General features: G+C 44.7%; 1 protein-coding gene across 1 annotated transcript; it reads left to right on the top strand.

Moving 5' to 3' along the window:
- The first annotated feature begins 107 nt into the window (after positions 1-107).
- LOC122647922 (small RNA degrading nuclease 3-like) lies at positions 108-22,531 on the top strand. The gene is made up of 3 exons (XM_043841217.1): positions 108-220; positions 5,603-5,614; positions 22,075-22,531. Exons 1-3 carry the CDS (start codon positions 137-139, stop codon positions 22,414-22,416), a joined length of 438 nt encoding a protein of 145 aa, XP_043697152.1. The 5' UTR covers positions 108-136; the 3' UTR covers positions 22,417-22,531.
- Positions 22,532-22,902: the final 371 nt, after the last annotated feature.

Here is a 22,902-nt window from a genome sequence, read left to right as displayed (position 1 = left end):
TTTATATGTGCACTCACATACACAAACATACAGATTCTAGGTTGCCCTATTATTCGTAAGTTCAAAATCTAACAAATTGATTTTTCATAGAAGTTCTGAGTGCAATGCTGAAATTTCTGCTGGCAGGCAAAATAAAATGCACGAGGACGAAAAATACTCTGTATTTGCCATTTTTAAAAATCGACAGAAGGCAAATGAAGCATTTGAAAGACTTCAAGGAGACAAATAGCAGGTATATATGCATCATCAGGATTTTCTCTAATCTGATTTCTGATTCTATGCAAGTGGTTGTTTCATGGAAGAGTGTCTCGGTCATGATGCCTCCTTATAGGTGCATATTACTATAAGAGATTGTTTTCCCTTATTAAGTAACTTTCAAATTTCCTTAAAAATATGCAGGTTTAGTCAAGTTGTCCGACTATAATATGGAATAGGTCAATCCTTGCCACAATTTTGAGAGCAGCCTCCTATGGGTTTAGGCGTGTGATGAACCCAAATTCACTCCAACCAATCAGAGGTTGCCACGTGTCCCGGTCTAAGGAAGGGAGCCAAAACAGGGCCCGTAAAGGACCAACTGCAGGCACCGACCACCAACACCCACGGGCATGAACCCCATCGGGCACGGCCACCCTCGGGAGCCAACCCCCTTTGGGGGCGCGGACCTCCCTGGGCGCCAACCCCTTGGGGCGAAGACCCTGGGACATGGATTCCCCAAACACGTCATCCCCGGGCATAGTCTCCCTCGAACACTGCAGTCGCCACCGCCATCAACAAGACACAGATCTTATCGCCAAGGACTCTAGGCCACCGCCTATTGAGTCACGTAGTATGAACGGACTCATATACTAGGAACCTCATCTACCACGTAGATGAGGTCTATCCACCAAGGATGCTAGTCAATCATGACACTACGTCTCATGGGAAGACAACCTATCAAGGATAAGCCCTGCTACTCAGGGAGTCTATCACCTACGGCAAACACTCTACATCAACTGGGACTCTCCCCACCGCCATGCCCTACTATAAAAGGCAAGGTACACAACCCCATCAAAGGACATCTGAACTCATCTTGAATACTACTATTTACTCATCTGTTTGCTTAGAGAGATCTAACTTAGGCATCGGAGAGTCCTAGGCCGGAACCACACCGATTCTCCTTTATCACTCAGGGTCTTTTGCAGGTTACGGCACTCGAAGGACCGCTGAGTAATTTCTTGACGCAACAAATTGGCACCGTCTGTGGGAACGACGCTAGCCATTACCTTTACTAGCTTGTTTCCATAACTGTTCATACCATGGCACCACGAGGCAAGAAGACCGCTCCCTCCAGCAACAATGCCCTGAGGGAGGGGAATGAATCACCTCCTCCAGAGAGCTCACATCGCAGAGTCAATAACAATGACCATGTCTCTCTAGAGAGGGAGATCCCAAATGTTGATCAAGTTGCGGTGGTCGAACCTAACAACGAAGTGGTAATAGAGGTGGTACCTGACCCCAATGCCCCAGCAACTATGAGTCAGATCAATGACCTACAGTGCCAGATCCTCGAGGATCAACGACTCTTCCGTGACTACCTGAGGCAGCGTGCTACATCACACCGTCGCAGGATGGACCCTCGACGGGAACAGAGCCCCAGGAGGACCCCTCCCAGGGGTGACAGATCAAAGAGGCACACCCGGCAGTGGGGAGAGCCTTCCCAACCTAAGGGGAGATCGGCGAATCCTCCAGCACGGTCGAATCAGGGGAGAACACCATCACACTGATCCGTGGTACCTAATCCTGAAGGGTCCATCCGGAGGTCAGTGTTTGATGGTCAACTAGGAGGAAGCTATGAGCCACAGCAAAGTCGGACTTACCGTGAAGCAAGCCCCTTGTGATCAAGACAAGATTCATCATGACGCGACCCTTCACCATCTCGTCAACAGTCGAGATGGGAGGGGACTTTCAGGAGAGGATGCGAACGAGCTCGCAGCGAACGACCAATCAGACGTGAACGGCAAATGCAGGATGAAGAGCTAGACAAGAGACTCCGAGAGTTGGACGAGAAGCTAGAGGGTTGAAGAAGCAGACCAAGGGTGAGATACACTCAATCCCTGGACAACACCCCTTCTCAGAAGAGATCAGGTCAGCCTCACTCCCATCTAGGTTCAGGCAACCCACCTTTGAACTCTACAGTGGTACCACCGACCCTAATGACCACATCAACTATTTCAATGGCATGATGATGCTATATGGTGGATCGGACGTGGTATCCTGTCGAGCATTCCCTGCATCCCTCAAGGGTGCGGCGACCTCATGGTTCTCCAGACTGTGACCATGGTCGATTGGGTCATTTGCAGAGCTATGCGAATAGTTTGTGACCCGCTTCCAGAGTAGCGTCAAGCAAAAGAAGACCACGGTCAATCTATTGAACGGGATACAAAATCCTAGGGAGTCCCTCAGGGAGTATGTCAGCAGGTTTACCAAGGAGTCCTTAGAAGTCAGAGACCTAGACGATCAGACCCAGCATGCTGCCTTGGCTGGGGGCATCCGAAATATGGAGTTGATCAAGGACCTGGCGTGTCATGAGACCAGGACTATGAAAGAGCTCCTAGAGCGATGCAACGAGTTTCCCAATATGGCCGAGATAGTACAAGCTTGGAAGAAGGCAATTGAAGCCAAGCCACAGGATAGCAAGAGGTCAGCACCAGATGACCGTAAAGAGAGTAAGAGGTCAAGGACTGAGCATCGACAAGAGAAGGGCGATCACCCAACAAGAAGAAGTGACCGTCACCCAGAGAGGAGTGAGAGAGGAGGCAGTCCATTGTTCACACCGTTGAACACCGCCAGGTCCCAAATCCTTATGCAGATCCAAGACCGTGACCTAATTCGATGGCCAAGACCCATGCTAGCAAGACCTGAGAAGCGCAATCCCAACAAGTACTGTCTCTTCCACAAGGACTATGGGCATGACACGGAAGACTACTACCAACTAAAGAGGGAGATAGAAGCCCTTGTAAAAGCAGGGAGCTTGAACAAGTATGTGAAGGGGAGACGTAATGGCCGTTCAGGCCAAGGAGATCGAGGATATGACTGAGAAAGAGAACCAAGGAGGGAAGAAAGAAGAGCGGACCAAGATAGGGAGAGAGACCGCACTGATGAAAGAAGAGATGTAGCAGAACCCAGTGGCACCAAGTGAGCCCCTATCCTCACCATACTTGGAGGACCGGGGCAAGAATCAATCAGAAAGGCTAAAGCCCATGCCAGGTTCGTGGGAGTAGCAGAGAAGCCAAGCAAGATGGCCAAGACCGAGACGGTGATCTACTTCTCGAATGATGACTTGGAAGGTGTGAGCTTTCCACATGAGGACGCCCTGGTAGTACAGGTGGAGATAGCCAACCGACCTATGCACAGGGTGCTGATAGATACAGGGGCGTCCGTGGATGTACTCTCACTGGAAGCCTACCACAAGTTTGGATTCAGAGACAATCAACTCAAGCCAGAACCCACCTACCTCCATGGATTCTCAGGTACCATAGCCTCCATCAGAGGCACCATAGAGCTACCTGTCACCTTTAGAGAGCACCCTCGATAGGTGACCATCATGATAAACTTCATGGTCGTCAGGTCCGTGGTGTCGTTCAATGGCCTCTTAGGGCGATTTTCCCTGATAGCACTTAAAAGTGTGGTGTCTCCACTCCACCTAAAGATGAAGTTCCCCACTGACAACGGAGTGGGGAAAGCTCGAGGTGATCAGAAGAAGGCTAGCTAGAGACTGCTATGCCACCTTCGTGAAGAAGAACAACGGCAACACACGGGGGATGGCACTATACGTAGAGAACCTGGTCAGTGACTAGAGAGATGAAATGACAGAAAAAAGAGGAAGACCAGTGGAGGACCTCATCCCCTAGTCACTCAGCAAAGACGACCCTTCGAAGGTCGTACAGGTTGGCTCATTATTGAGCGATGAACAGAAAGAAGAGCTGGGGCACCTCCTCCAGACTAACATGGATGTCTTTGCATGGTCAACTGCAGACATGCCAGGCATACCCAGATCCATAATAGAGCAGAGATTGCATGTAGACCCAACCAGGAAGCCTGTCCAACAGAAGAGAAGAAATTTCACCCTCTACTGACAGGCAGCCATCAAAGAAGAGGTCGAGAAGTTGAGCCGAGCAAGGTTCATTAGGGAGAAGAAGTTCCCTACCTGGCTCGCTAACGTGGTCATGGTACCCAAGCCTAATGGGAAGTGGAGAATGTGCATTGACTACACTGACTTGAACAAGGCGTGCCCAAAAGACAAGTACCCACTACCCAGGATCGATCAGCTGATCGACGCCACCGTCGGACATGAGATGTTGAGTTTCATGGATGCCTATTCTGGCTACAATCAGATCCTCATGCATGAGGATGATGAGGCTTACACCACTTTCCGAACGAACAAGGAGAACTATTGCTATCATGTCATGCCATTTGGATTGAAGAATGCAGGGGCCACCTACCAGAGGATGGTCAACAAGATGTTCGAAGAATAGATGTGATGCAATATGGAGGTGTACGTAGATGACATGCTCATGAAAAGCGTCCAAGCCCACCAACACCTGACCGACCTGGAAGATCCATTCGCCGTGCTGAGAAGGAACCAGATGAAGCTAAACCCTGCGAAGTGCGCCTTCGGGGTAACGTTGGGGTTTATGGTCTCAGTATGGGGAATAGAAGCTAACCCATCCAAGAGATGACACCACCCTGGATAGTCAGAGAAATATAGAGATTGAATGGAAGGATCGCTGCCCTCTCAAGGTTCATGTCACGGTTGGGAGACAAGTGCCTTCCATTCTTCAAGATGTTGAAGAACCTCCGAAGTCCTAAAGACTTTGAATGGACAGAGGAAAGCCAAAAAGCGTTTGAAGAGCTGAAGGTGTACCTCGAGAATCCAACATTGCTTGGGAGCCCAGAGCCCAACGAACAGTTGTAGATCTACTTGGCAGCGACACCCATCGCAGTGAGCGCAGTGCTACTAAAAGAAGAGGGTAAGATATAGAGACCCATCTATTATGGCAGCCATGTCTTGATTGATGCAGAGACCAGGTACACAATGATTGAGAAGGTAGTGTATGCACTGGTGATCGCTACTAGGCAACTCAGACCTTACTTCCAAGCCCATACCATCATAGTCCTCACCAACTTACCATTGAAGAAGGTACTGCACAAGCCAGACATCTACGGGCAGTTGATCACTTGGGCGGTTGAACTGAGTGAACATGACATCAGGTACCAACCCAAGATGGCCATTAAAAGCCAAGCTCTAGCGAACTTTGTCGCTGAATGCACCCTACCTGAGACTGAGGTAGAAGCAGAGAAACTAGAGGACCAAGACCGAGGATCATGGGAGGTGTTCGTGGATGGTTCAAGTAACGCCATAGGAAGCGGAGCTGGTTTCTTACTCACCAGCCCCGAAGGATTTCGAGTCTAGTATGCTCTCCGATTCGCCTTCCCAGCATCCAATAATGAAGCAGAGTACGAAGCACTAGTGGCTGGACTCCGGGTGACCAAAGCCATTCAAGTCACACACCTATCCATCCGGAGTGACTCCCAACTAGTGGTAAATCAGGTGAATGGAGAGTATGAGGTGAAGGTCGAGCGAATGGCGTCATATCTAGCACGTGCTCAGGAATTGATCGAGGGGTTCGTGAAGTTCGAGATGGTTCGAGTTTCCAGGGTAGAAAATGCCACCCCCGATGCACTGCCTAGGCTAGCCAATGATGAACTCAGAAACCTGGCCAGTGCAGTGTATGTGGAAATATTACATGAACCAACATACTAGGAGAAGCAAGTCAACGAAATTGAGGAAGGGCCTAGCTAGATGGACCCTATACTCAACTACCTACAGAATGACGTCTTACCAGAAGACAAGGTCGAAGCAAGGAAGATAAGGATGAGAGCTGTAAAGTACACCGTCCTGGATAGAGTACCGTACAAGAGGGGGGCCACAGCACCACTGCTTCGGTGCCTAGGACCCAAGGGAGCCCAATATGCCCTGGTAGAAGTACATGACGGGGTCTGTGGAAGCCACATGGGAGGATGACATCTAGCCTACAAAGTCCTTTGACAAGGACTATACTGGTCGAGAATACAAGAGGAAGTAGTGCAATACGTCAAGGCTTGCGAGCAATGTCAATTGTTCGCCCCAGTACCCCATCGACCCGCCACTAAACTAACATCGATCCTTAACCCTATTCCCTTTGCCATGTGGGGGGTAGACATCTTAGCAGACTTCACAACAGCATCAGGCAACCGCAAGTACTTGGTGGTTGCCATCGACTACTTCACCAAATAGGTAGAGGCTAAACCATTGGCCAAGATCACAAAGAATGAAATGGAGAAGTTCGTCTATGACGACATCATCTATAGGTTCGGTGTGTCAAAAATCATAGTCTCCGACAATGGGAAGCAATTCAACAACCCCAAGTTCAGAGCCTTCTGCCAAAGCTGCAACATTGACTATCGGCCTATTTCGGTAGCATACCCACAAGCCAATGGTCAGGTGGAGGTAACAAACCGAACCCTACTAGATGGCATAAAGAAAAGACTAGAAGGAGCCAAAGGGAAGTGGGTCAAAGAACTACTGAGTGTCCTGTGGGCATACCGCACCACAGTAAGAACACCCACAGGGGAAAGCCCATTCCGCCTAGCATATGGCACAGAGGCACTAGCACCGGTAAAGGTCCTCGCCATGTTCCACAGAGTACTACACTTCAACGAAAGGACCTACACAGATGGACTACGAGCAAATCTAGACTTCCTAGATGAGGTAAGAGAGTAGGTACTCCTAAGAAACGTAGCGTACAGCAGTGCACAGCCAAATACTACAATGCCAAGGTGCGAGAGAGGTTATTTCACCAAGGGGACCTAGTCCTAAGGAGGGCAAGTGCATCGCAGCTGCGGAAAGAAGGGAAGCTATCAGCAAACTGGGAAGGACCATACATAGTTTCCAAGCAGATACGTCTAGGGACATACCACTTGAAAACTCCAGGGGGCAAGAAGGTAGACCGTACCTGGAACTCAGAACACCTAAAAAAGTACTATCAGTGAGAAGTAACATGCAAGCAGTAACAAGACCACCACCAATAGCAAGAAGAAAATAGTAATGAGTGGTAACACAGTAGTAGCAAGTAGTAGTAGATGGCATCACTGTTTCAAGAATAATTTGAAATTTTTTATTGAAGTAAAGAGTTGGTTTCGAAAATACTCGTCTTCTACTACTCGACTGGATCACTGCCACCGCCCCAAGGTCCATTGACCACCAAGGCATTATGCCACTAAGGCCCGTTGGGCACCAAGATCCGTTGACCACTAAGGCGTTATGCCACCAATGCCTGTTGGCCACCAAGGTCTGTTGACCACCAAGGCGTTATGCCACCAAGGCTCGTTGGCCACCAAGGTCCGTTGATCACCAAAGCGTTATGCCACAAAGGCCCATTGGCCACCAAGGTTCGTTGACCACCAAGGCCTGTTGGCTACCAAGGTTTGTTGACCACCAAGGCATTATGCCACCAAGATCCGTTGGCCACCAAGGTCCGAGGACCATCGAGGCGTTATATCGCCAAGGCCTGTAGGCCACCAAGGTCCGTAGACCGCCAAGACGTAAACATCACTAAGGACTACAGACTACTGGGGGTTACAAAGGTAAGAGAACCATCAAAGCAACAAGGCTTACGTACATGCAACATCCACATCAAAGAAGATAAAAAGTTAAGTGCATATAATCCAAAAGAGATCACAATCCAAAGTTCAACATCCAAAAAAAGAAAAAAATAACACCTATCAACTCAGGGTGCATCAGACGGAGGGGCGGCATCCGACCCAGCAGGGGACATCATATCAGCCTCAGCAAGGCGAGCAACACTCTCCTCTGGCAAGACCACCCCCTCCTTCGTCGCTACAGCGTCACCCTCCGTAGAAGCACAAGCCATAACCACAGTCGCGGGCAACAACGTGGTGACCTCCGGGAACCCAGAGAAATCATAGTCAGGGGTCGTCTCCAGAATGCAGACTGCCAAGTCTCGGATGCCTGCATCATATATCTCCTGGTTGTACTTATAGAAGTACATAGTGATCTCAGGAGACTTCTGATAAGCTTCCACTGCTCACTCCCCGGCTTCAAACCCCCCAACCTTATGACTCCGCCTCAAGGCGCGAAGCTCCTCCTCTAGGGCACGAGCTCTAGATGAGCTCTCGGCCGCTGCAGCAGACGCCTCCCTGAGCTCCTCAGCCATACTCCTCTCCCGTGTCACAGCCTCCTCCTGGGCGACCTTATGCCCCTGAAGCTCCTTCTCCAAGCCTGGGAACTTGTGATTCAGCTGGATCTCTCAGAAGGCATGACTCTCCAGGCGAAGCACCGTCTCCATGACACGATGTTGGACCTGTAAGCAACATAGCCACAAAGAATCATCCCAAGTACAAGAACAATAACAACACCAAAAGCAAAAGAGTGAGAAGCACAACTCACAGAAGCCATGTCCTGGTAGAGGGACTGTGTCAGGAAGGTGTCGCTAAACCCCTGCAGGATCGAACACTCGCTAGGAAGCCTCCCCATATCCAGCCACTCTTGGCATACATGCGACTGGTCAACGTTGCTCCCTCCTAAAGATCCCAAGGTAGCACCAAAGGAGAGGAGGTGGGCGGATCAGCAATAGTGTCAGAAGAAGAGGAGACCACCCCTTTGCCTCTAGAAGGGGGTGGAACAGAGGATCCAGGAGCAGCGACAATATGAGATGACCATGGAAGGATAACCCGCGGTCCAGTCCTCACCAAACTAGGGGGGTCAGGGCCTCCCTTTTGCTTGGTCCCAGCAACCCCAGAAGGAGAAGAAGTAGGAACTGGAGGATCAACAGCAGAAGAACCAACCCCAGGTGGAGCAGTCTAAGTACTCCTCTTCCGCAGATCCGAGCGAAAGACACTAAGATCAGGTCGAATATCCACTACACAACAACATACAATCAAGAAACATAAAACAAGTCAGCCAACAGGTACACAGAAGAAAAGTACATAAACAAATACCAAAGAAGCCAAATGTCTTACCAGGACTCAACTTCCAAAGGCATAAGAAGGCCTCAAAATCCAACTGACGAATGTCAAACGGGTCGCATCCCTGACATCGCTGGAGGGAGTCGCGCTCAAAGTCGCTCAACTTAAGAGGGCGGTTCACCCCCTTGACATCAATAACCTCCTAGGTAGATCGCAAGGCACATCGGGGGACCACGGCAAAAAAGAAGCGGTCTCTCCAATACTTCACCGAGCTGGTGATCCCCACCAGAGGATCAAGCGAGGCGAGCGACCCCCTGGGGAGACGACGGGCGAAGTGGTAACACCCCCCTTCCCCCTTCTTCAACACATAGAAGTAAGAGAATAGGGGAACAATGGTGGCACGCCCTGTTTGAGTTAAAATAATACCGTAAACGTACGGGTCAATCGTAGTTACGAGTCAAACACGAGGAGATATATGCCACTCTATTTAACTAACTTAAAAGTAATGCAAAGTGAATCAAATTAAAGTATTAAATTAAACTAATTAAACTAATGAAAATTAATGCATCCTAACTCATAAGCATCTAACAAAATTAAGGGATTAAATTGGCATCCTAACACATGAGCATCTAACCTATCAAACTAACGCAAATTGAAAGGAATAAAAATACAGCCACACATAATAACCACATAAAAAGGAATAAGGGAATAAAAGTGCATCCATAAACCACAACCATATAAAAAAATAAAAGAAATAGAGGGAGAAGAAGAAGAAGATAGAGAGAGATAGAGGAGAGGGAGAATGAGATTAAGGGTTTAGAGAATGAGATTCCTTGATGTGCTTGAACCGGATTGAACTTGCTTGCATGAATACTTGAATAAACTTACCATGGCTTCCTCTTCTAAATCTCCAAGTCTTGTCATCAACATAGGAACTTAGAATAGGAAGCTTTAAAATAAAGCTATTACAACCATTAAACTAGACTTATGAAATCAAAACTAAGAACTTGAAGTTAGAACTAAGAACTTGAAATCTAAACTAAGAACTTGAAAGAACTAATCTTATGAAATCAAAACTAAAAACTAGAAAGCCAAAAATCACAATTTAGAAGGAAAAGAAGAGAAGAAATTTCACTAATTAATGAGCCAACTTTACAAGAGAGGTAGGGGGTATTTATAGGGGAAAGGGGAGAATAAGAGAGAAAAGGAAAGAGGGGGAGGAGCTCCACGATTTTGGGCTGCTCTCCCTCTAAATATCATGGAGAGGAGAGAGAGTGTGAGAAGGGAATCCAAAAATAGGAGAAGATTCTCTTCTCCTTCCTCCTTTACAATGCCTTGGCTCCTAAGAAAAAGAAAAAAAATAGAAAAAAGAAAATACAAAAAATCCTAGCTACATAAATCTTCTATTTCTAGAAAAGTAAACTTCCAACTCTAACAAGTGCTTCCTTTTCTTTGTAGATATCTTCTCCAAGCAATGAGATCAAAGCATCTTTGACTTTTCAACCTTCCATAGGTGAGAGAATATCTTTCAAAATAAATCTATCCCAAGTAGAATTCCAAAAGTGACCTTAAAAAGTTGGAGGAGAGAGAGAGACTGATGACTAGGATTCCACTCAACCAAATAACAAAATCCCCAATGTGTCCTCTTAAAATCGTGGGGCATTAAATTCAGCCCAATAAAAATCGTGGACAGTAGTGGGCCTTCGAAAATAATGGAATCTAGTGGCAGTGTGTGTTCCTCCATGTGGGTAGCAGTCCTTCGCTCTCTTCAAGAATGCAAAATTGCCAAAATGGCCCTGTACTTGCAGTAGATCTCCACCATTGCTTAGAAATATCTTCTATAATATAAAAAAATGTCCTTGGGCAGTGGTAGAATGACTATGGGCTTGCACTACAGCTCCTTTCTGACCCATTATCCTTTCTTGGGCTGAAAAGAATAATCAACTGTACGGTGGGCTAGACGAATGCGTACTTGCTTTCCGTCACGTCCAACTTGCTCCAAATTTAGTCCTCTTTACAGCCATGGAAAGAAAAATGATAACTTTACGTGTAACTTGGGACATGCAGCTCCCGATAGTCCAAAATTGCCCAAAATAGCCCAAAACCTGAAAAGCACAAGAAAGCACCAAAGTAACCCTGTCCAATGTGGTAAAATGTATGCTTTATGCCCTAAGATTTCACACATAAATGTGCTCATCAGATTCCCCCACACTTGAACTTTACTTGTCCTCAAGTAAAGCAAAAGAAAAACTAACCTAGAATGCAGAAAATCCTAACTCACTTTCGTAGGAATCACGGTTGCACTTAGCATGTGCAACAAGCCTTTAAACCCTAGGTTACCCCTAGTGGACAAGTTGTGTCTCGTGGGTGTTTGCAGTGAATATACATTCAAAATTCAATAAATCAAAAAAATGATGTAAATTTTTCTCATGGCATAAGTAAGATAGTGCACACAATCTCAAAGAAATACTCAACTAAAGATCAAGGAGCCAAAGATTCCCCCACACTTGAATTTTATCACCCCACATCAAGGTCAAGGGATCTCCTCATATTTTCTGAACACTACTCACCTTCAAGTAAACTACTCATAGCATCGATGGAACCGAAGACTTAGGCATTGAGTATTGTTGACCATGCTTTCTTTTTTCAGGCATTAAGGCAAAAACTCTTTTTTTTTTTTTCCTTTCTCAACCACAAACTCTATTTCTACTCCACTACTGTTCTCTGAATGACATAGTGGAGCATACACCCAAATACTTGGTAGCTTCGCTTTTTGCATATATCTATAAGACATTGAGACATTGATGCAAGAGTTTTTCGAGTTTCCTTCCAAGGAATTTCGATCAAGTCACCCTGCTTCATGAGGCACAGTGCCCTGTCTAGTCCCAAGGAATTCCACTTTCTTTTCTGCTTCTTTCTTTCTTTTTCTTTTTTTTTCTTTTTCCTTCACTTTCATGCCTTGCCTTGCCTTGCCACAAACAAATTGGTCTCAACTACTAGCCAAAAGATCAAGGGGTCCATAAAATACATAGAGAAATCTAGCCATCAAATGAAATAACGCTCATATTTTTCAACTCAATCCCTCTTACCGGATACAAACCAACTACCGTCCTTGAAAAGGGACTTTTTATTATTTCACATGTTAGGGAGCCTAATTCCCTCTTTTTCTCGCTTTTCAATCAAAGAGACTTATGCACATAACCAAACCATCGCCACAATCAAAATTTAAAAAATTCACAAATAAAGTCCAACACCCCTCCCCACACACACTTAATTCATGTAGTGTTCTCAATGCATGCAGAAAATAAAGAATAAGGACAAGGGAGGAGATGAGAGGACTTACTAGATATAATCAACAAAGAGGATCATGAAGAGTCATGAGCTCTACAAAAAGTACTAGGGGTAGCAACAGAAACCTCAGTTCATGGCCGATAAATGTAGAAAGTACTTCAGAACCAGAAAATACTCGACCATGAATTTTAGTAAAGCGAGAAATAACATGGAGGTTAAGCACACATGAGTAATACCCAACAGTAAACTCTGTCCACATGAGACAGTGGAAAATGAAAGCATTAAAACTCAGGCCATATATCAGTCCATTTTCTCCCAAGGTTAATGCAGAATACAGGTCATTATCGTAAAAACCAACTAAGAATGGATCACAGTAAGCATAAAAAGGATTATGAATAACCTCATCAAAATAATCATAAAAAATGGGAGGTTTACTCAAATCAATCCTAGCAATAAAACTATCCGCCCTTTGCATAACTTGGTTATTCAAATCAGGATCACGATAATATGCTTGGGGAGCATCATGACTAACATTGTCCTCTTCAATAAAATCATCAAACCGAGGAAGTTTGGACCAATCAACATACGGGACAATAATGGGGGAATCAAATATGAAGGGTTGAGGAATGGAGGTGGATAGGGGTTTAAGGGGCTCCAGGGGCTCCAATGGTGGTTTGATGCTCCAGATCTCAGATAAGGTGGTATCATCAACACCTTCCAATTCCTCCGTACAGCCATGAAATCCCGAATCAAAATTAAAAAAGAGAGTCTCATCATCTAGGAATTCCTGAAGCACATGTACCTCTTCATCCATATCAGGTTGCCTGCCCAACCTGAACATATTAAAATCCACAGAGGTATTGCCAAAAGATAATTTTATGAGAGCATTTCTGCAATTGATTAAAACATTACTGGTAGCTAGGAATGACCTACCCAAGATGATAGGGATTTGGTCCTTGAAGTTGGCAGTAGGTTGGATATCTAAAACAATAAAATCCATAGGAAAAATAAAATTTTCAACCTTCAATAGAACATCCTCAATCATCCCCATAGGAACTTTAACCAACCTATCTGCAAGTTGGAGAGTAATTCTGGTCGGTTTCAGCTCTCCCAACCCCAATTGTGGGTAGACATGATAAGGCAATAGGTTCACACTTGCACCAAGGTCCAATAAGGCATGATCAATGGTGGTATTGCCTATAGTGCAAGAGATGGTGGGGCTTCTAGGATCCTTATGCTTGGCTGCTATCGACTGTGCAATGAGAGAACTAATATTAGCAGCCAAGAATGCCTTTTTGGGTACATTAATGATCCGCTTTTGGGTGCACAAGTCTTTGAGGACTTTAGCATAAGCGGAGACCTAGGCTATAGCATCAAATAGAGGAATGTTTACCTGAACCTGTTTAAAAATATCCAAAATTTTCTCCACAGAAGGAGACTTCTTGCTAACCAACCTATTTGGGAAAGGGGCAGGTGGGGTATAAACTCTTTCAGGGGTGGTCTCTTTCACTTTCTCAACAGAATCATCTTTGGTTTCCTCAACCAAATCATCTGGAATTACTTCAGGTTCATTAGACGAACCAGGAACAGAAGGTACTATAACGGCCTCTTTAGAAGGGGGAGAATCAACAAGAGTAATAGATGGTAGAGATTTAGGTGTACTAACCTGTTGATACTCATGGCCACTCCGCAAAACATATATTGCATTTACCTAGCTGGAGGGCCCTTGATGCTGTTGTCCTGTACAACATTGAGTGGAGGAGCTTGGGTACCTTGCTGAATACGAACCTGATGCCTAGGATTTGACTCAGGTTGGCTAGGTAACTTCTCTGTTTCCCTCTCATGCAAGATTGTGACAATCTGAGTGAGCTATCTCTCCATATTATTTTGGTTTATCATGAGAAGGGCTATCTTGTTGTCCATCTCATTCAGTCTTGTTGCCTCTCCTATATTGGTAAACCCTGGGGGTTGCTGATAAGGTGCAAGGAGAGGAGGCCTAGTAGAATTAATAGAAGGTCCTAGATGAGGACGAGGGGGGAAGGGATGAGGAGACATACATTGGCTTTGTGGTGCAAAGTTGGGCCTTTGGAGACCAAGCTGGCCTTAATGGTTAAAGTTGGATGGGCCTGCTTGGTTCCCTTGATTCCAGAAGAAATAGGGGTGATCTCTCCATCCTAGATTGTAAGTATTGCTATATGAGTTATTTTGGTAGAGAGCACTTACATTCTCAGTGTTGGAATTGCCCACAAAGGTGTTGGGGCATTCCTCCAAAAGATGTCCAGGGGTTTGGCACCAACTGCATATTGACGCATGATTGACCTGGTTGACCTGGTTAACCGGTATAGACTCTTTAAGAACTATGGACTCCAACCTTTTTTATGAGGCTGTCAAGTTTGGCCTCCTTGGCTGGCATACCCTCAATGAGATACCCCTTAGTGGTCTTTTCAGCCTCTTGGGAAGATTCCCACTCCCTAGTCTTATCAGCCAGGTTGGTTAAGAATGTTCATGCATCATTTTTCTCAGAAAAAGAAGTAAAGCATACAGGACACATGGACTCTGTAAGTTGCTTGGTCTGAAAGTCAATACTCTCATAAATAATTTGGCATAGCTGCCATAAGTCAAAACCATGGTGAGGGCATTCTAAGAGCAGGTTCTTGAATCTTTCCATGAATTTAGAAAAAGACTCTTGTGGTTTCTGCCTAAATTGGACTATGTCACTCTTGAGTTTATTGGTCTTGTAAAGAGGGAAAATTTTTCTCAAGAAGGTAATGGTGAACTCATCCCATGTATTAATGGAATTTATTGGCAGTCCATAGAGCCACTTCTTGGCCTGGTCTTTTAGGGCAAATGGTATAAACCTAAGCCTAACTGCATCATCAGTCAAATTCTGGACCTTAATTAGAACACAGACCTCCTCAAATTCCCTAAGGAAGAGGAATGCATCTTCATTGGCCATCCCATGGAAGTGGGGTAGCATGCTAATGAAGTTGGTCTTGAGTTCATAATTGTTTCCTGTAACAGGTGCTAAGTTGATGCAAGAAGGTTGTAAAGCCCTAGTAGCGTAAAACCTATCCTTAAGAGTCTTGGGTTGTTGGTCACCTATGGTTAAAGGTGGGGTCAAGGGTAGTGGAGAAGGTGGTATTCTAATAAGACGGTTACTTGAATCACGAGTCCACACCGAAGCCACCTAAATATATATGAGGTCTCCTTTAGAAAATGGGTAAAGTACACGTACCCCCCTAGAATGCTGACCCAATATTCCTTGTACCCCCCTAAGCGGCTCAATATTTCACGTACCACCCCTGCTTTATACCCCAAATGCCATTTAAGTCCACACCAGGTATTAAATGCTATAAAATGACCAAACTACCCTTTCTTCTATCTTTTCTAAAATTTGAAAAGACCTAATTGCCCTAACCTATTTGCTAAAATTTGAAAAGACTAAAATACCCTCATCTTCCCCAAATCATCATCTTCTTACAATGTAGATACCCAATACCACCACCACCACCACCACCACCACCAGCAGCTCCGCCACCGCCTCCACAACCACCCACCATTAACAGATCACCACCGTAAAGCCCCACTTCCAACTCCAGCTTTCTGTGCAAAATTTGAAAGGAATAGAGAGAAGAGAGAGAGAGAGAGAGAGAGAGAGAGAGGAAGCAGTTTCCGTTGCGTTTATACATAATTTTTTTCCTTTCACACTAGAAATAAAATGTTCCATTTTCTTCAAAATTTGAAAGAAAACAAAAAGAGAGATCTTTTTCAGTACTGCCTGAGATGCTTCTGCTCAGACAGTAAGGCATGTAAATGATGAGTGCAGAGTGGTGTTTTTTTTTTTTTTTTTTTTTTAAATTACTGTTTCGTCAGGCAGAGTTGCAGTTAGCGATTTAGGCAGCAGATGATGGGGGGAGGAAAGTGGAAAGATAAGCTTCAAATATGCTATAATACCGGGTGGGTGAGAATCAATTCGATGTCACGCTATACCTAAACGACCATTGAGTGACACATTGACTGCGATCAAAGCCATTTAGGGGATAATCTCTAGTTAATTAGTTAGGTTTTGAGTCTTGATGAAGAGATAAGACACAATACCTAACTAGGCTGAGGTGCTCGCTTCAAAACAGGGACGTGGGTGGTGTTAATTGTTAAATTCACTCGATTCCACTTGAAAAGTCTAGCGCCGAGGCCATTCTGATGGTGTTTATCCAGCCTGTGCATCGGTTGCTCTCAATTCGGATTTCGAAGGAAGAAAACACAGTGAGGTGAGGGTTTCTCCCCTTTTGAGTAATTTTTTCCCCGATCCTGCTAATCAAGCAGATCTGGGTTAAGTAGCAAATGACTCAGTTTTCTTAAGGAAAAAAAAATGAATCTTTGCAGAGCATGATCAAGAGATTGTGGGGTTCAAAAGATGAAAAATCTGGAGGAGATTGAGGAAGTAAAGGAATTGAACCCATGAAGGAGTGGATTCCGACAATTTTCTCGGTTACGGACTATGGTGGGTGACACAGATCGGTACCTGTGAAAGTTGAGAAGGTTGAGCCGTTGAGGGAGGGGAGGGAGGTGCGATTAAGAAGTTCAGAACTTGGAGTGGTGATGGTGGTGGTGGGGGTGGGGGTATGTAAAAGAAGATGATGATTTGGGGAAGATGAGGGCATTTTAGTCTTTTCAAATTTTAGCCAATAGGTCAGGGCAATTAGGTCTTTTTGAATTTTAGAAAAGATAGAAGAAAGGGTAGTTTTGTCATTTTATAGCATTTAATACCTTGTGTGGACTTAAATGGCATTTGGGGTGTAAAGCAGGGGTGGTACGTGGAATATTGAGCCGCTTAGGACGGTATGAGAAATATTGGGTGCATTCTAGGGGGGTACGTGTACTTTACCCTTAGAAAATTAAAGAATAATAAAAGTCTTAGAAAGAATCACCAAACACAAGAGGGAGTCCAAGGTAGATAGTGCATCTATCCCTCAAAAATCGAAACAATGGTTCCAAAGCTGTAAGGATGCCATATAGGTTGACAGTAAGGGAACCCGTATAGTCTTCTATAGCCACCTACGTGCGACTCCAAGTGGATTCTAATGTAGGGTAGAGGACTACTATACGTTTTTGTCTCCAAACTCACTCACTATGTCGCTTTTCTGTTATCAAGAGTGGTCACCTTCAAAGATAAGTCACATGCCAACCCACCCAACCAAGTCAAGATGTAGCGTCATAGGTAACTTAATCCTATGAGGGACACCAAAAGATGGAGGGCTGGAGCATATGAAGGACTTTAGATTGGGCGCACACTATTTGAAACAGAAGAGAAACAAGAAGAGGTTTTCAAAAATTGATTTTTTTTTTTAATAGAAGAAAAGGTAAAATAAAATAAAGCACTTCGAATTACTTACAAATCAGAAAAATAAAGTGGACAATAAACTCCCCAGCAACGGCGCCAAAAACTTGTTTGAGTTAAAATAATACCGCAAGCGTATGGGTCAATCGTATTAAAAGTAATGCAAAGTGAACCAAATTAAAGTGTTAAATTAAACTAATTAAACTAATGAAAATTAATGCATCCTAACTCATAAGCATCTAACAAAATTAAGGGATTAAATTAGCGTCCTAACACATGAGCATCCAACCTATCAAACTAAAGCAAATTGAAAGGAATAAAAATGCAGCCACACATAATAACCACGTAAAAATGAATAAGGGAATAAAAGTGCATCCACAAACCACAACCATACAAAAAAATAAAAGAAATAGCGGGAGAAGAAGAAGAAGATAGAGAGAGATAGAGGAGAGGGAGAATGAGATACCTTGATGTGCTTGAACCGGATTGAATTTGCTTGCATGAATACTTGAATAAACTTACCATGGCTTCCTCTTCTAAATCTCCAAGTCTTGTCACCAACATAGGAACTTAGACTAGGAAGCTTTAAACTAAAGCTATTACAACCATTAAACTAGACTTATGAAATCAAAACTAAGAACTGGAAAGAACTAATCTTGTGAAATCAAAACTAAAAACTAGAAAGCCAAAAATCACAATTTAAAAGGAAAAGAAGAGAAGAAATTTCACTAATTAATGAGCCAACTTTACAAGAGAGGCAGGGGGTATTTATAGGGGAAAGGGGAGAATAAGAGAGAAAAGGAAAGAGGGGGAGGAGCTCCACGATTTTGGGCTGCTCTCCCTCTAAAAATCGTGGAGAGGAGAGAGAGTGTGAGAAGGGAATCCAAAAATAGGAGAAGATTCTCTTCTCCTTCCTCCTTTACAATGCCTTGGCTCCTAAGAAAAAGAAAAAAAATAGAAAGAAGAAAATACAAAAAATCCTAACTACATAAACCTTCTATTTCTAGAAAAGTAAACTTCCAATTCTAACAAGTGCTTCCTTTTCTTTGTAGATATCTTCTCCAAGCAATGAGATCAAAGCATCTTTGACTTTTCAACCTTCCATAGGTGAGAGAATATCTTTCAAAATAAATCTATCCCAAGTAGAATTCCAAAGTGCCCTTGAAAAGTTGGAGGAGAGAGAGAGAGAGTGATGACCAGGATAGTGATGACTAGGATTCCACTCAACCAAATAACAAAATCCCCAATGTGTCCTCTAAAAATCGTGGGGCATTAAATGCAGCCCAATAAGAATCGTGGACAGTAGTGGGTCTTCGAAATAATGGAATCTAGTGGCAATGTGGGTTCCTCCATGTGGGTAGCAGTCGTTCTCTCTCTTCAAGAATGCAAAATTACCAAAACAGCCCTGTACTTGCAATAGATCTCCACCATTGCTTAGAAATATCTTCTATAATATCAAAAATGTCCTTGGGCAGTGGTAGAATGGCTATGGGCTTGCACTACAGCTCCTTTCTGACCCATTATCCTTTCTTGGGCTGAAAAGAATAATCAACTGTACGGTGGGCTAGACGAATGCATACTTGCATTCCGTCACATCCAACTTGCTCCAAATTTAGTCCTCTTTACAGCCATGGAAAGAAAAATGATAACTTTATGTGTAACTTGGGACATGCAGCTCCCGATAGTCCAGAATAGCCCAAAATAGCCCAAAACCTGAAAAGCACAAGAAAGCACCAAAGTAACTCTGTCTAATGTGGTAAAATGTATGTTTTATGCCCTAAGATTTCACACATAAATGTGTTCTTTGCCCGGATTCACGCCCCATCGGGGCGAAGAACATATAGAAACCCAGAATGACACGCCAAGAGTTCGGCAACACCTGCCCAAGAGTGAGACCCCAGTGCTCCAACACCAACTCTATAAAACGGGAGACAGGGAAACGAAGGCCATGGGCGAAGAGGATACGGTAAAGGCAGACCTCATCTGGTTGGTGGGAGTAAGCGCGGTCATCAGGACCAGGGACGCAGAGCACAACCTCGGAGGGTATATGGTACTCTTGGTGAAGTGATGCTAAGTCCGAAGAAGTCAAGATGCTCGGAATGTGAGCCAACTTGCTTCTAGGGTCACCGACTGAAGTAGAGGCTCTAGAAGCCTTACGACCCCTACTAGGGGCGAAACCTCTAGAAACCTCCTCTTCCCCATCACTGGTAGCAGGGGAAGGCAAAGAAGAAGAAGTATCCGCGGGGGATGACGACCCCGAAGAGGACTCCTCAGCAAATCCAACAACAACTGTAGGCGGATCAGAGTCGTCCGACGATGACATAGAAAAACAACGAAGCAGACTAACTACTTACTCAGAACGATAACCTCCCAGGACCAAGCAACCGAGGTGAAGAGTGGGATGACAACCTGCAACCACCAATGCAGAGCTAATAAAAAAATAAAAAATAAAAAGAGAAAAAGAGAGAGAAGAAAAGAGAAGAAGAGAAAGAAAAGAATATACCAGGCGCGACCGAGTAGGCATCAACCAAAGCGCAGACATCAGACAGGCTCATGCGCGGATCGATTGGGCACAAACCCCTGGGCACTGATCGCTGGACGTGAACACCTGGGCGCTAATCGACCCTTATGCACGGATCTTTGGGTGCAGATCACTTGGGCATAGATCATCGGGCGCAGACACCTGGGCGCGGATCGCTTGGGCACAGATCACCGGGCACAAACACTTGGGCACGAATCAGAAGGGCACGGACCAAGCCGGGTGCAAACCAGAAGGGCACAGACCAAGCCGGGCGCTGACCGTGACGGGCGAGGATCAAGTCTGGCACAGACCAAGCCGGGCACCGACTATGACGGGTGTGGATCAGAGCCCGACGTAGATCGAAATGAGCGTCGACCGGCGGGCGTAGATCGTGGATGGCGAATAATGGGGGAGCATCAACCAAGGCAAGCTAAACACAGATCAACAAGCAAGAGAGTACAAGCACAAAGCCAAGGCCAAGTACTAAGCCATGCACGTTGAAGCAAGCCAAGTCAAAGCTAGTAGCCAAGAGGTGTCAAGCAAGAAAAGGGAGAACACTACTTCTCATTGTGACCCAAGAATGAACACATGGGGGCACAATGAATAGTAACCAAACTCAAAGCCCAAGCAAAAATGGAAGATGCAAAAAGCAAAGAGAGCAAAAATAAGAGAAAGACGAAGAGAAATGGAAGAAGTGAAAAGGGAGAATGAGACAAGAGCATATATCTACAAAAAGGAAAAAAACATAAAATGGGAGAGGAGAGGTTTGAACCCACAACCTCTCTCTCACCAAGAAATTCATAGGCACATCCTCAGAGAAAAGATTATTTATAGGGAACCCCCTAATTGGTACAAGTATGCAAAGGATACTCTCTTGAGCACTGCGTTCCAAGAGAGTGGGGGGCAAATGATGACTCAAATTCACTTCAACCAATCAGAGGTCACCACGTGTCCTGGTCCAAGGAAGGGAGCCAAAAAAGGGCCCGTAAAGGACCAATCGCAAGCACCGACCACCAACACCCACGGGCGCGGCCACCCTTGGGCGCCAACCCCCTTTGGGGCCGTGGACCTCCCTGGCGCCAACGCCCTTGGGGGAAGAACCTTGGACATGGATTCCCCGAACACGTCATCCCCAGGCACAGTCTCCCTCAAACACGGCAGTCACCACCACCATCAACAAGACACAGATCGCATCACTAAGGACTCTAGGCCACCGCCTATTGAGTCACGTAGTATGAACAGACTCATATACTAGGAACCTCATCTACCACGTAGATGAGGTCTATTCACCAAGGATGCTAAGTCAATCATGACACTACATCTCACAAGAAGACAACCTATCAAGGATAAGCCCTGCTACTCAAGGACTCTATCACCTATGGCAAACACTCTACATCAACTGGGACTCTTCACACCACCATTCTCTACTATAAAAGGCAAGGTACACAGCCCCATCAAGGGATATCTGAACTAATCTTGAATACTACTATTTATTCATCTGTTTGCTCAGAGAGATCTAACTTAGGCATCAGAGACTCCTAGGCCGGAACCACACCGGTTCTCCTTTGTCACTCAGGGTCTTTTGTAAGTTACGGTACTCTAAGGACCGCTGACCAATTTCTTGATGCAACGGTGTGTAATGGAGAAAACTTGTATCTTCTAATCCATAACCCCACCCCCCTCCTTTTAATTTACATGGAACAGTTGTAATGTTAGCGATAGTTTGTTTAATATCAGAACTCAGTTGTCTGCACAATACCATGATCTATATTTCCTACTTCCTTATTTGGTTTATTCCAATTCAAGCATAAATGCAAATTTCCACAAATGATAGGGGAACTTGGAGAAAGAATGCTTGCCGTGATCATGAACTACAAAGTTGTAACTCTTTTTCTTTTCTTAGTTTCTCCTCTGACAGGATTCAGGTGGACGGCCCCAGAAACTTGTTACGACTCAGCTTAGCATAGGACTAACTGCCAATCTCTATGCCCGTAAGATGGTATGTACTAATTCCCCTGACCAATCTACTTCTTTGGAGAAGAAGTTAGCCCAAGTCGAAGAGCTCATCAATAAGTCCAAGAAGCGAAAGACAGATATGGTAATCACAGAGGAACTGGCAGAGCCAAAGACAAATTCAGATCAGTGTACTCATCATGTCAAAGAGATAAAAAGATTGAAACAGGAACTGCACCAGAAGGATGATGAAATTCAGAACATGCAGAAGATACTCTCTACTCTTACAAGGAAACATGGGCTTTAAAATTTATGTGCATGGATAGATGAGAATACCTTTTTTATATTGATGATTTTATCTTTATAATCAATGTAGCAGAGTAAGTTATCATCCAAAACAGTGAAAGCTTTAAGCTTAGACACCTTACACAATTACCAGGCCTTGATCATTTGTCTACACGGGCATTTTTGGTAGGGAAAAGGTTAGTCTAGTGTTTGGATGAGGCTACGACATGTTTTGCTGTAATTTCACTGTGTTGACTTCTTCATCTCATTAGCATATGTTGGGCGTTTCTGCAATCGAAGACGTCATTAACCTAATGTTATGATCAATATAATATCCTTTACTCTAAGTGTTCATGAGACAACAATGGTGAAGCATAGAAGACCCAATAAACAGTGGTAGCAGATGCAAAAAATAGTAGTACTAAGGTTTTAGTATTCATTCATTCTTGAGGCATCAATGATGAATCATAGAAGACCCTATAAACAGTGATAGCAGAGGCAAAAATAG

The sequence above is a fragment of the Telopea speciosissima genome, unplaced genomic scaffold, assembly GCF_018873765.1.
Source record: "Telopea speciosissima isolate NSW1024214 ecotype Mountain lineage unplaced genomic scaffold, Tspe_v1 Tspe_v1.0272, whole genome shotgun sequence".
Taxonomy (NCBI): Eukaryota; Viridiplantae; Streptophyta; class Magnoliopsida; order Proteales; family Proteaceae; genus Telopea; species Telopea speciosissima.
This window is presented reverse-complemented; position numbering and strand designations above follow the sequence as displayed.

Excerpts from the sequence above, each read along its gene's own strand:
- LOC122647922 (XM_043841217.1), top strand. The coding sequence starts at position 137 with ATGCACGAGGACGAAAAATACTCTGTATTTGCCATTTTTAAAAATCGA.